At 31.5% G+C, this 13,847-nt stretch overlaps 2 protein-coding genes across 5 annotated transcripts; both read right to left on the bottom strand.

Annotated features, from left to right (window-relative positions):
• Nucleotides 1–8,890: 8,890 nt before the first annotated feature.
• On the bottom strand, nt 8,891–10,260 carry LOC9308283 (two-component response regulator ARR22). The gene is made up of 2 exons (XM_002872168.2): nt 9,849–10,260; nt 8,891–9,192 (listed from the first exon to the last, which is right to left on the bottom strand). Exons 1-2 carry the CDS (start codon nt 10,083–10,085, stop codon nt 9,010–9,012), a joined length of 420 nt encoding a protein of 139 aa, XP_002872214.1. The 5' UTR covers nt 10,086–10,260; the 3' UTR covers nt 8,891–9,009.
• A 1,535-nt stretch (nt 10,261–11,795) lies between these two features.
• Nucleotides 11,796–13,322, bottom strand: LOC9308282. Of its 4 annotated transcripts, none has more exons than XR_002331073.1 (3): nt 12,985–13,313; nt 12,585–12,849; nt 11,796–12,237 (listed from the first exon to the last, which is right to left on the bottom strand). XR_002331073.1 is itself a non-coding variant. In XM_021021125.1 (3 exons), exons 1-3 carry the CDS (start codon nt 13,271–13,273, stop codon nt 12,229–12,231), a joined length of 375 nt encoding a protein of 124 aa, XP_020876784.1. In that variant the 5' UTR covers nt 13,274–13,322; the 3' UTR covers nt 11,796–12,228. The 4 variants fall into 4 exon arrangements, 2 of the variants coding, with proteins under 2 accessions (XP_020876784.1, XP_020876783.1); XR_002331074.1 differs by having other exon boundaries at nt 11,796–12,232; nt 12,985–13,312; XM_021021125.1 differs by having other exon boundaries at nt 11,796–12,232; nt 12,585–12,666; nt 12,985–13,322.
• Between the last annotated feature and the right edge of the window lie 525 nt (nt 13,323–13,847).

Here is a 13,847-nt window from a genome sequence, read left to right as displayed (position 1 = left end):
GTTTTTTTAGGTTTTACAGTTTTTTACAGTTATAAATTCCTTATAAAACTTTATAAGTACCTTGTAAAACCCTTTTAAAATACATTGTAAAACCTTACAAAACACTTGTAAATACTTCGTAAAACCTTTAAAATACCTTGTAAATTTTTCCCGCCAAAAATTTTTCCGCCAAAAAAATTGCGGAATCACTTTTCCCGCAAAAAAAATTTTTTGGCGGGAAAATTTTTTGGCGGGAAAAATTTTTACGGGAAAATTTTACAAGGTATTTTAAAGGTTTTTTACAAGTGTTTTGGCGGGAAAATTGCGGGATCACTTTTCCTGCCAAAAAATATTTTGTATTTTGTGGACCTAATATTATTTCAAATAAGGGTAAAATGGTCATTAAAAACTAAAAGAGGGCAAACTTAAAAATGGACTCTCAAAGGGGGCATTTTTTAAAAGGGGTATTGAAAAAAAGGTATTTTTAACAATTTCTCTTAATTTTTTTATTATTGTTGATTCAAAAACACGTCCCGCTAAAAAACTAATTTATTTTAGGGAGACTCACAAAAATGCCCTTTTTCAATACCCCTTTTCAAAAATACCCACTTTGGCTGTCCATTTTTAAAAATATCCATTTTTATGTACAAAATGACTAAATTACCCTTCTTTTAATAAAAGATATCACAAATATATAAGGAAAACCTGAGAATGTGCACACATCAAAATTACAAATGTGATTTTGTAAAAACTTGTAAAACCTTTAAAATACCTTGTAAAATTTTTCCGTAAATATTTTTCCCGACAAAAAAATTTTTTTGCGGGAAAAGTGATTCCGTAATTTTTCTGGCTTTAAATTTTTGGCGGGAAAATTTTTGGCGGGAAAAATTTACAAAGTATTTTAAAGGTTTTTTACAGGGTATTTATAAGGTTTTACAATGTATTTTAAAAGGTTTTACAACGTATTTATAAGGTTTTTATAAGATATTATAACCTTTCACAAGCTATTTTATAAGGTTTTACAAGTTATAAGGTTTTACAAGTTATAAATACTTTATAAAACCTTATAAGTACCTTGTAAAACCTTTTAAAATACATTGTAAAACCTTACAAAACACTTGTAAAATACTCTGTAAAACCTTTAAAATACCTTGTAAATTTTTTCCGCCAAAAAAATTGCGGAATCACTTTTCCCGCAAAAAAAATTTTTTGGCGAGAAAAATTTTTACGGGAAAATTTTACAAGGTATTTTAAAGGTTTTACAAGTTTTTACAAGTGTTTTGGCGGGAAAATTGCGGAATCACTTTTCCCGCCAAAAAATATTTTGTATTTTGTGGACCTAATTTTGTTTCAAATAAGGGTAAAATGGTCATTAAAAATTAAAAGAGGGCAAACTTAAAAATAGACTCTCAAAGTGGGCATTTTTGAAAAGGGGTATTAAAAAAGGGGCATATTTAATAATTTCTCTTTATTTTATTAATGTTGATCTTATTTATGATATGATTGTAATCATTGTCTAAATATTTTAATCGATGTAGAATGTTAAACACATATTTTGGTCAATTGGATAATATATGTCCTTTTTAAAAAATTTGAATCACAGTATATGCAGAAAAATAATTAATTTTTTTTATTTTATGTATTATATGATGATTTAAAACAGTTAAAAACAAATCAAACAAAGATGATAGGAGAATCATAATTCTAAATCTTAATCAGATCTTTTAAATATCTAAATTATTAAATATAGAATATCCGGTGTATGAGTTGGGTTAAATATAACCAGATCCAACAAACTTTTTATGACCAAAATTTGTAAACGGGTCGGATATCCAAAGTATTCGAAAACAATTTTACCCACCCGACTCAAAATTGACTGCAAAAATACTAGTATAGATTGATCCCAAACAAAAAGAAATCTCGCAGTGACTGAAATTGTAATAGAAAATATATACTTTATCAACATATTAGATAATTTTAGTGATGCCAATGAATAAATAAGCTTTTAGTTTGTAACACCCTGGTTTTAGGAATATGGTGGTGCATGCGGAAAGGTTTAAAAGAATTGATTTGGCTACATATGTCACCAAAGTGCACTTATCTTTTCGGTCAACCGTCCTGAGAGAACTCCACAGTTAAGCGTGCTTGGGTTGGAGTAGTTTCAGGATGGGTGACCTTCCGGGAAGTGATTGTCGGAACTGTGTGAGTGAGGACAAAACCCAGGGAAAGATCATGTGGTGATTTGTAGGGTCGGTAAACAAGTCTTTAAAGCCTCCTGGACGTAGCGGACCGGCCGTCGGACAGAGGTGGACTCACGGGCCGAGAGAGGACGTGGAGCCCACTGGTAGGGACGATCGGGGCGTTACAAGTGGTATCAGAGCCGAACCCAGACGAGTGTGGAGTCAAGAGGGCTCACACCGTAGGGGGTGACGGTCTTGGTGCGCAACGAGGACGTTGCGATCTGTTAGAGGGGGTGAATTGTAACACCCCGGTTTCAGAAATATGGTGGTGCATGCGGAAAGGTTTAAAAGAATTGATTTGGCCACCTATGTCACCAAAGTGCACTTATATTTTCGGTCAACCATCCTGAGAGAACTCCACAGTTAAGCTTGCTTGGGCTGGAGTAGTTTCAGGATGGGTGACCTTCCGGGAAGTGATTGTCGGAACTGTGTGAGTGATGACAAAACACAGAGAAAGATCATGTGGTGATTTGTAGGACCGGTAAACAAGTCTTTAAAACCTCCCAGACGTAGCGGACCGGTCAGGACGTTATATAGAAAATGGGGCATATTACAAAAACTAATCTCTATACTATTAAAAGAGAAGTAGAAATGAAAATGGGTCGGGTTAAAATCAGAAAATTGACCCGAAATTCTGAAATTGGATCTTTGAAATTTTTTTAGAATATAAATTCGAATTAATAATGAAAAATCGAAATAAAATCAAATATTTATGGAAATAAAATAAAATCTGATTGTACTTATGGTAACTAATAATAAAAGCATATTCCGAACAATATTATACATTAATTACGTATAATAAATTTGTTCATATATATTTGGGACTAATTCCATAACAATCAATGCTTTTGTCATTAATTTCGCTCATTTTAGCCAATTATCATTAATTGAAAGATATTTTATTTGCTTCTAAAGATTTCTAGAAAATTTATCACAAATAACCCATCTGTTTTATAAATTAAATTGATATTTTTATTTTGGTCGTGTAAATTAAATAGATATTTTTATTTTGGTCGTGTAAATTAAATAGATATGAAATCCATGTAACTAATTTTAATTTAATTTGATTAAATCGAAATTATGATATTTTCATACCTATAGCTTACCAAAGAAGTTTAATTTTCAATTTATAAAGATTTTTTGAATATGATTTTAGAATTATTCAACAAGATGATAAGTATTTATTAAATTTTGTGAATCATGAAAAATAATAATTAATTTTTAATCATTATACTTCATCTTTCAATCTCTCATCTAACAAATAAGATACATATTTTATTATTACTATGTCTAAACTTCATTTTGTTGTATGACTAAATAATATTCCCATTAGAACTGTCAAAGCGAGTTGATTCGTCCCGTTGAGTCCGTTTTACGATAGACAAAAAATATTTTCACTTGTGTTAGTCGGTCCGCACGACCCGCGGGTAGCATATATGAAATACAAACCCGTCCCACGAATGTATGCAGATTTGCGGGATTGTCCATGGATTTTGTTTAAATAATTTTAAAGTAACCAAAATTTAAAATACTACTAAAATAAATAAATAAATAAAAATACTATTAAAAGTTTGTTTAAATTACCACATGTTGAATAAATTATAATTTTATCAATAAATACTAATATGCGGGCTGATCCGCCAACCCGCGGATGAAAACCGATTAAACTTATGACCCACTGCGAATTAATCCATGTGGCCCGCTTATTTGCGGGTTTAATATATTTTCCCAAATCTGCCCCATAGTGAGATGATGTGGGCTCGACCCGCAGTTTTTGACCTATTTTGACTGCTCTAATTCCCATGAATCGTCTAATTTTAGAATTTTAAAACACAAAATTCTATTTTGTAAATCATAATTAATACGATAGGTATATTTATAAACAATTTTATATTTTCTCTACAATTCGTTATTATGAATATCTCTATACTATTAAAAGAGAAGTACAAATGTACTTGGGTCGGGTTTAAAAAAAAAAATAACCCGGAATTTAGCTAATCGGATCTTCCTAAATTAAAATCTAACATCGTTGCGGTATAATTACAAAATAGTAAATTGATTTCCGAAAAATTGGCGACCAAGTTAAATATGATCTTCTGGATTATCCTCGAGATCAAATTTTATTCATTAATTCATTAATTTGTCAAACCTTCCTCAAATACGTCTAAAAATTCCTCAAATCTTGCCCACAATATATTACATACTTTATTTTGTATTCGAATCATAGAAATAATTGTTACGATAATTACTGCTATTGCTAAAAACATATATTATGATGAGATTTAAATGCAAAACGTATCTTCAAAATCTTATTTAGCTTTTATACTTCCAAATATCCAGCAAATCTCGCCCACCATATATCAAAATCTTACTGCTATTGCTAAGAACATATATTATTATGAGATTTAAATTCCTTTTTAAAGATTTTTCAAACAAAACACAATCGGAAATCACGGTAACAATTATAAATTCCCATAACAAATTTCGAAAACCCTATTATTCTTAATCTATGCGTAACCAATATAAATATAGGATCAAATCATCTCTCAATCACAACTCAAACACATTTTATGAAAACCTATCAAACACATTTGTTGGAGTTCAATTCATGCAATACATCAATTTAAAGGCAGAATATTCGTGTATAATTTTCCAGGTTGACCACAAGCAAACACTATTACGATATAGTTCTACATGACGAACGTTCCATCCCAATAACAACTATTGCACAACTCATTGCTTCCACTAAGGTTAGTTCTAATATGACCATTTCAATACCATACTACATTATTTTGTATTTTGTATATAATCAGTACTTATTTTGTTTTTAAGGTTGGCCAAGTGAATCTTCAGTGTCAGATTTATGGCATAGATAAAGATTGGGGATGGTCATATTTATGCTGCTTGACATGTAATAAAAAGATAAAACAAGTTGGTACCACTGGTAGTTCCACAAATAAGTCCAGTTCTGGTCTTGAACAAATCTTTTGGTGTGGCTACTGCAATTCTAATGTCACTAATGTCATGGCAAGGTGGTTCTTTAATTAGTATTGAGATATATGTTTTTCCAACATAGTTAGTCTAATGCGACAATTATTTAACAGGTATAAACTTCATCTCAACGTTAATGACAACTCTGGCGAAACCAAATTGATTTGCTTCGATAATCCTGCGTTTTTCATGGTCAACCTGCCGGCATCAGCTTTACTACCTGCTCCTTTTAACGAGGTACTCATTATACATTCTTTTTATTAAGCATTATACTTTTAGTCCTATAAGTTTAAACGAATTATGTTTTGTTTTTACAGAGTACTGCCTACACAACAATTCCTGATCGTATCCAAAAATTGATTGGTCAAACATTCATATTCTCTGTTTCTGTTGAACAAGAAAATATATTTGAAGGATTGGATACTTTCAAAGTCAATCGTGTGATAGCAGACGATTTATCAATCACCAAAACTCTCCATGGGAAGAAGATCTTTGCGCCTAAATGAAGATTTATTTCCATTACTCTGTTGTTTTCCATTTATTAGCTCTTTCAAAAACTTTAAATCAGTCTTTTCTTTTTATTTTTCTTTAATCATCATTAATAACCGCGATTATCTATTATAATAAATAATCGACTTTATTCGTTAGATTTATTTTCACTGATGATGGGTCTGTAGGATAGTTAGATTTCATTGCAGAAGAAGATATCGTCTTCTTCGTTTCAGAATTTTTTTTTTTTTTTTCCGGTTGTTTGTACACGTATTTGACTCTTTCAACAAACACATTTCATACTGCAACCTTATTATTTGATAATATCTAAGCCCAGTTCCATTAATATCCAATCAAACGATGAGCTTCATATTGGGCCCTATTATAACAACTATCTAACACAAATAACTATGTCTTATATATATGTAATTTAAATTCGTCTACACTACATTCACATTCCAATAACGACAATACACAACAAACAATGTTAAAAAATCAAATCACAAACAAACGTAACAAAAAATCTTCCCCCGCGGTGGTACCGCGGGCTCTAAGCTAGTTTATAAGTATACTACATGATTCGTTCTACTAAAAAACACACACAATATTAAACGCAACGTATGTAAACCAATATTCTCCCGCGGTGGACCGCGGGTCCGATCCTAGTGGTTATGTTATAGGAACAAGACTGTTAATTTTGGGATGGATTGTTTGATCTAATCAATGGATGGTATTATGTAGAACCCCTGTTCAAAAAATCGGGCGCCTAGCCGCCTAGGCAGCCGCCTAGTCGGTGATCGGCAGTCAACCGCCGCAATTTTAATCAAATCGGACTATTTAATCGGTAAACCGATTTTGCGGCCGTTTAATAATTAAACGTTGAAAATCGGTTAAAAGTCACCGATTTATTATAAAATTTTATACTGAATTTTGACCAAAACTCAAAAATTGATTGGGCCTACATAAGCCCACACGAGCTATACTATGACAAATAGAAACAATTAGTAGGGTCATTTATAAGAAGTCGATTCCATGCTTCCTTCCTACTATTACCGATGTGGGACTTTGTGATTTTGAGTTTTGTAGAGATACTACTTTCACATAACGTGGCAACTGGCAAGTGAAATCAATTCAGTAGTCAAATTAATAATTTGAATATATTTAAGTTCTTTATTTTTTTTTCCACCAAAATCTATTTATTGGTGGTCACTATATTTAGGTTCATATTTTTTTTTTAACGTGGATGTCATTTAGTTATTATTAGTGACCGTTCAAATCTGATACTTTGTTCTTTTTCGTCCATATATTTAAGTTTCAAATAAGTTTTTTAAACTAACAAACTGTTTTCATATTAATAATAGATGATATTAGTCAAATGTACATATATTATATTTGATACATATATGTATTTTGAATATATATAATTAGGATGAATGTCAATTTGATGTGAAATTAAATTCGCAAAATTGATGATAGATGTTTTAAACTTTTTTCATGGTTTTTGTTTTATAAATTTTGCAAACATGTTATCAATTGCCTATTTGTATAATAAATTCATAACACTATAAAATTATTATAAAAATAACACTATATAATGATCAAAAACTAATCCCCGATTTTCCGTCTAGGCGCTAGGCGGTGCCCGGCCGCCCAACTAGCGCCTAGCGATTTTTTGAACATGGTGTAGAACGGTCAAGCGGGTCAAACTTGTCTAGCTAGATCCGTCTAGCAATGGATTTCAAAAAATTTGACCCGCAGAAAATCTGTCCCGCAAAATCTACGAGAGTATATACTACTATGTCCGCATCCGTTTGAATTTGCGGGACCCGTATGCATTTAAATAAATTATTTTCCAAATTTCTAAAATATTCCAGGCCTAGTGCTATGGACATGCAGTTTTTAAGAGTATGACCATTTGATATGGTGATACGGTTGCATTAATGTGGTTCCGCCCTATTTGGACACCATCATATCGTTTCCAGATAGTTTTTTGACTGTGTTAGGAAAAATCATTATTAGTTATCACCTACTAAGTTCACAATTCAGCTCGAATCAAGCTTGATAACCATGTTTAGTAACCAAAATCACTTAATCCGGTATAAATTTATTTGCTCCACACATTAAAAATATATATGAAAATTAACCCGATAGAAAAATATGTTTTAGTAGAATGTTTGATTCTATGTATGAACACTCGTTTACTCAACTTCTATCCCTCATGTTCTGCTAGATGCATTCAACCGCCCCACCCCCTCGACACCATCTTTCCTTCTTTTTTTTTAAATATTATTAGCTCAAAATTGCAAAACATATTGTGGATCGAATCTCAACCCGGTCCATGAGTCTTGCTCCTAAAACTCCTTGCACGTTATTTTTTCTGGCCAATTGTGTGGTTTAAGTTTCTAATTTGAACGTCAACAACTATTCATCCAAAGACTCCCTAACCGTGGACCGTGGTGCAGCAGGGCCATCACAATTTTTGGAAAGACCCTTAGGGAAACCAATCAAAAATAATTTTTTAAATTAGATCTTTTACTTTAACATTGTTTTTGAAATTGATTCTTTGGACCTATAACAAATACCTATGTTACTTACCCTTTAAAACAGCCTAGGTAAAATTAAATATTATCTCCCATAGGTAGAGTCGACTTCAATATTTAAAAAAGTAGAAACCTCGGACTAGCCAAGATCTTAATCAAATTTATAGATGCAAACATAAATATATAATTTTGACAATAAAGTTAAAAATAGAGAAGTGTAAATTGATAAATAAAATGTATTCCGAACGCAAAATGTTAGCACAAGACGCCATCCTGGAACTTTAATTTTACCATCACTTCCTATAACTTTAAATACCCAAAAACACTCGAATTATAATGTTAGATCTTGGCCTAAACGCCAATAACCCTAACACATGGGCCTTGCGTACGTATATATATTTCATAAATAAGTTTTGGTTGTAACTTTTAAGTGTCACACTTTTTCATAAGCCAAGATACTTCGGATTTAACCATACGCTAGCTTTTTCACGTGATAGTGTGACACATATAGCTGATTTCCATGAAGCGTTTATCATTTCGCTAGCATCCGATTGGTTAACATTTTTAAAATGGCAAAGGTGATATCGTGATAAATACTCATGAACCTGACCTAATTCTGAATCATAATCTAAATTTCAAAAAAATTATTAATTATGGAATAGGTATTGGTATTACTATTTGAAGTATAAAAATACAAAGATTATAATTATGTTATAGCAGAATAGTAGTGAAATAAGTTTAAGAAATCATTAAGAATTAATGGAGATTAATTAGGTTTGGACATAAAAATCAAGTTTATGAAGAATAGAGAGAAGCTTAGAGATGGTAAGAGGTTTCTCTTGAAAATCATTAAGGCCAGCTTCCATAAACTCTTTCTTTTCTCCTTCGTTAGCTCGAGTTGTTACTCCTGCTATCTTGCTCTCTATCCCCATCTCCCTTAGTCTCTTTGTTGCCTATATTTCAATATTCAATCAAAAAACCCAATCAGTTATTTGGGTATAATATCAATTATCCCTTTAAAAATAAAGTTAGATAAAACTACTAATTAATCGATAATATCTTAATTTTCTGTAGGCTAATCCTTTTTTCTTCCATTAGAATTATAGTGAAAGCATGACTCTCTTAAAGAGTGATGAAAGAAACATTGAACACAACTTCATCAGTTACTAACTTAGACCATATGAAATCTTTTGATTTTTCAGCCACATATGTTTCATAGGTTCATGAAAAATAACAATCCAGGACCGGTTTTTAGTATATTCATTGTTTAAAAAATATACATAATATATATTGGAGTCTATAATCTCTAAAAATTATTTTGACAAATCAAATTATACCTTTAATGAAAACCTTTTATATTACCTACAAGGCTACAAATAGTTTAAGATGGAAGAATTCTCAAATAAAAATAAGATGAAAACGAAACTAACATAAAGACAACCATGGTAAGATTTTATAATGTTTTGACAAATTAAAAGAAAAAATATTGCTCTCTAGAAATAATTCTTCTTATATAGGTGGTAACCAAATTTAGTGTCCAATTCAATTTTTAAACTTTAATATCAAGTAACGAAGAATTTAATGAGTAAAAATATAATGAATTAGTTACCTGAATACCGTTCATGATTGGCATGTCCATGTCCATAAGAATAAGATCATAGTTTCTGCCGGAACAATAAACGTCGACGGCTTCTTTTCCGTTTGTAACGACGTCGTTTTCAATCCCTAGACGATTCAAAAGTTTCTGATGTATGGTTTGGTTTACGAAACTGTCATCGACGACCAAAGCTGTTAACTTCGACTCTGCCAAATTTGGAAGTTCTTCAGCTATTTGATCTCTCGTCATCTTTTTTTTCTCTCTTGTCTTTGTGAGAATGTTATAAAAATTCTAGTAAAATTTGGTTGATGAAACTCATAAATATTGCAGACTATATATATATATAAAGGAGAAAAACATTGAGAAAGAATCAACAATTTATGGAACGTAAAGACAGTATCACTTAGATTGTGTTTTTGGATTCGGAGGAGATCTAGTGGTTTTATTTAACTTTTCTATTTTCAGTAATAAATCTCAGCCGTTGCTTTCTCTAAGATGATTTTATATCCTTTTCACTTATCATAAATATTTAGGGTTTAAGATTTAGTTCAATCAATGTTTGATCTCTTGAGATTTTAATTAGCCAAAAACACGATGTGAGAAACAAACATGAATATACTCTTTTTTTTCTTTTGGTGGCATGAATATATACTTTAACAAAAAAAAAAGACTTGAATATAGCAAATAATTAATCATATATGATTATAATTTTAACTATGGTGTTCAAAAAAAAAATGATTATAACTATAACTATAAAACTGATTATATTTAGCAAGAAATATTTAGATTATTATGTAATTCAGTTTTGTAAGTTGATTTGTTGAATCAACTGTAATTTACTAATAGGAAAAAAGAAAATCTGTCATTTTTTTTGTTTTCAAAGTTCTAAGATTTATCAATATCATTTTGACAAGAAAAAGATTTATCAATATTTATGTCGTAGATTCGAAATTTATTTTATAAAACAAAAGTGACACAATGATATGACAAAAAATCTTGTAAATATTATTCCTCTCCAAAGATATCTCTGAGTATATATTATATAGATTATCTATTATTTTTGTTTTTAAATTTATATATTATATTTAGGTTAATAAAACTGAAATTTGGGGCGAGCATTCAGGCCGACTCAAACCCAAACCGAACCATCATTTTTACTCAAACAATTTGGTTAAGCTTTTCTTCAATCCGAAGGATTTGGTGAAATCTTTACATATTATTTATCTACAAAAATATCTCTCAGTATATTAGATATTAAAAATTTTCTATAAATTTTTCATTTGAATATTAGTAATGAAACATAGAAGGATACAATGACCGACTGAAATAGTTAATATCCCGATAACATAATCCGGCGAAAAATAATGATATCTCTGTAGAAAAGAACCCAAAAGAGGAAAGCATACAAACAACCAAGGTAAAAGAACTTCCAATGAACGAATTAACTAGAAAACAATACTAAAATTAAAAAAAGAAAAAGACTGGCTAAGAGTATCTCCAATGGGAAGCTCTCAAGCATGAGACTCTCTCCAATTTTTTAATATAAATTTTGTGAAAATATGAGATGAGAACTTTTTCTTTTTTTTTAGTTTTTCATAGTCCAATGGTAGGTTCTCAAGTGGGGTTCTCCTAAAAAATAAAATTATTAAATATTTTATTTTATAAAACTTAATAATTATTGCAAGTCATAAAAATATTAAACATTCATTATTTTAAAACATTAAAAAAAATGTGCAAAAACAAAACCGGAATAACGATTAGTTGTACTGTTGATTGTTGCGAAAGTTTTGCCATATATGTTCAACCAAATCAGCTTTCAATTGTTGATGCATATCTCGATGACGAACTCAATTTCGAATGCCATTATATTCCCAAGATTTGTAGGCATACTTCGATAAGTTTAATATCTTTGGTTAAACAAATGTGTATAAGTTTCAGAAATTTAAAATACAATGTTCATGATCAAGAATAGAAACTGATCTTATAGAACATTGCTACTTAATACGTACATTTACAGATTGTATATGTCCGTATTATACCAAAAACCTCATGTATCTTTACATCAAACTGCTTCAAATCTAAATACAAAAACAAAAAGAACATCACTAGAGACGATTTATAAAAAGAACATTTATAAATTGTATATGTCCGTATTATACAAAAAAGGAGATCATCGATCATAGTCATCATCTCCTTTAAACAAAAGCTTCTCATCTTCTGTAGATCATAAGGAAGAGTCTAGAGCAGGAGCATCCTTTCATGATTCCGAGTCTTTTACAGGAAGAAGAGAACATGTCCCATGGAACATCACCAACCAACATCCAATCTCCATCTTTATCCTCGTACGTTGGTACAAATCCAATCTCCATCACCATAACCTTTCTTTTTCCTACTACCTTCTCTAATAAAGAACCACCAAAATATCACTAAACCAACACAGAAAGATCCAACAGCTTGAAGATAACATGTTTACATTTTACACCTCATTTTTTATTCAACATGTACATTCTATACTAATCTACTTTTTAATCACTCAACATTAAGTAAAGATATCACAATATGCAGAGATAATAAAAGAACCAAATCCAATGAATGGCACTAAATAAAGGACGTTGAAAAATCACGAGAATCATATCTACTACATTACACATTAACTTCTTCCTTATCTGTTCATAACAAATTCCATATTATTTAACCATCTTCTATTGATAAAATCCATTGTCTATGGTATTAAAACATGAATCATACCTGTGGAAGATCAAACTTGAGACCTTGAGTAGCAGAAAGACCAGAAAGATCATGCTCCATATACTCAAAAACAAGGTAGAGACTACAGGAAACCCGCAAAGTAACCAAACATTAGGATGATTAAGCCGTCGCAACACAAGAATCTCTCTAGCCATGAATCACTCTCTGCTTCCAAATTATCAAACCTAACTTTCTTCAAAACTACAATCTTCCCAGTCAATAAATTTTTCGCCTTGTACACATTACTATAAGTTCCTTGCCCAATCTATAAGAATAAAAAACATTACATCATTCAAATAAACCAAACATAGAACTAATCAAAAAACAAAACAAAAGACTTCCTAATTATACCAAACCTTGTAATGATTATACTTAAATTGAATGATTAGTGTTTTGTTACCTTCTCGAGCTTTTCGTATGTGGTGGCTCTGCGAGGTGTTAAGTCTTTGATCGAATCGCCGCAAGCAGAAATCAGCCACGGTGGCCATCCTTCCGGCATACGGAGGCTCATCCCCGGCCGGCGAGAAGAGCCCGCGGAGAAATCGCCAGTGTGCCATGTTCTCGCCGGCTGAATCTGAATCGAATCTAAACCCTTCTTCTCCTCTCCGATTTCGACTACCTCCGGTACAGAAACAACGGCGGTGGTGGTTGAACGTCTGTCCACGACCACGAGATCGGCGTCGACTCATCCAAAAACTCACGAAATCGTTTGTTCATCACTTCCTTTGAGAGTTTTTTTTTTTTCTTTTGTTAAAATGCTTCCTCCAATCAACCACTGACACGTGTCCGCCTCTCACAAAATCTCAAAACTCTCTTAAGAGAATCGTTTCTCTCTTGTTTAATCAATTTTGAATTATTTTTGATCAAATTAAAGATGAGAACTCATCAAAAAAATTAGAGAGAACCTCCCTTTGGAGATGCTCTAAGGGAACGAATACCAATTATCTTATTTGTCCTTTGGAGAGGAACCGAATAAAAACCCTTTGTATAGCTCTTCTCTCTGCTGAAAGAATTGATAGAGTTCTAGATTATCTTAAACGCTCCAAACCATCCCCGAGAAGTCGATATACTCGAACTGGAAGAGATACCATTTTTTATGGCAAATTAGCGAGCCACATACTCCAAATGTAGCAGATCTTAATGAGACAGGCAACCAATGAAAGAAAATGAGCTAAGAGCCTATAGCATCTGAGTCCGTCTCATCACAAAGACATTTTCCAGGACATTCTGACGCCAAACATATTTTCTAGGACATTCCAAGGC

This window comes from Arabidopsis lyrata (genome assembly GCF_000004255.2).
Source record: "Arabidopsis lyrata subsp. lyrata unplaced genomic scaffold ARALYscaffold_6, whole genome shotgun sequence".
Classification (NCBI taxonomy): Eukaryota; Viridiplantae; Streptophyta; class Magnoliopsida; order Brassicales; family Brassicaceae; genus Arabidopsis; species Arabidopsis lyrata.
Note: the sequence above shows the minus strand (reverse complement) of the source record. Positions and strands in the feature narration are given on the sequence as shown.

What these genes read in the sequence shown, in the direction of transcription:
- LOC9308283 (XM_002872168.2), bottom strand. Translation starts at nt 10,085, where the DNA reads ATGACGAGAGATCAAATAGCTGAAGAACTTCCAAATTTGGCAGAGTCG. An exon ending in CAATCATGAACGGTATTCAG is followed by an intron (nt 9,193 to 9,848) that starts GTAACTAATTCA and finishes ATTGAAATATAG; the next exon opens with GCAACAAAGAGACTAAGGGA.
- LOC9308282 (XM_021021124.1), bottom strand. Translation starts at nt 13,273, where the DNA reads ATGAGTCGACGCCGATCTCGTGGTCGTGGACAGACGTTCAACCACCAC. An exon ending in CATACGAAAAGCTCGAGAAG is followed by an intron (nt 12,667 to 12,984) that starts GTAACAAAACAC and finishes GGTTTCCTGTAG; the next exon opens with TCTCTACCTTGTTTTTGAGT. An exon ending in TCAAGTTTGATCTTCCACAG is followed by an intron (nt 12,238 to 12,584) that starts GTATGATTCATG and finishes GTTCTTTATTAG; the next exon opens with AGAAGGTAGTAGGAAAAAGA.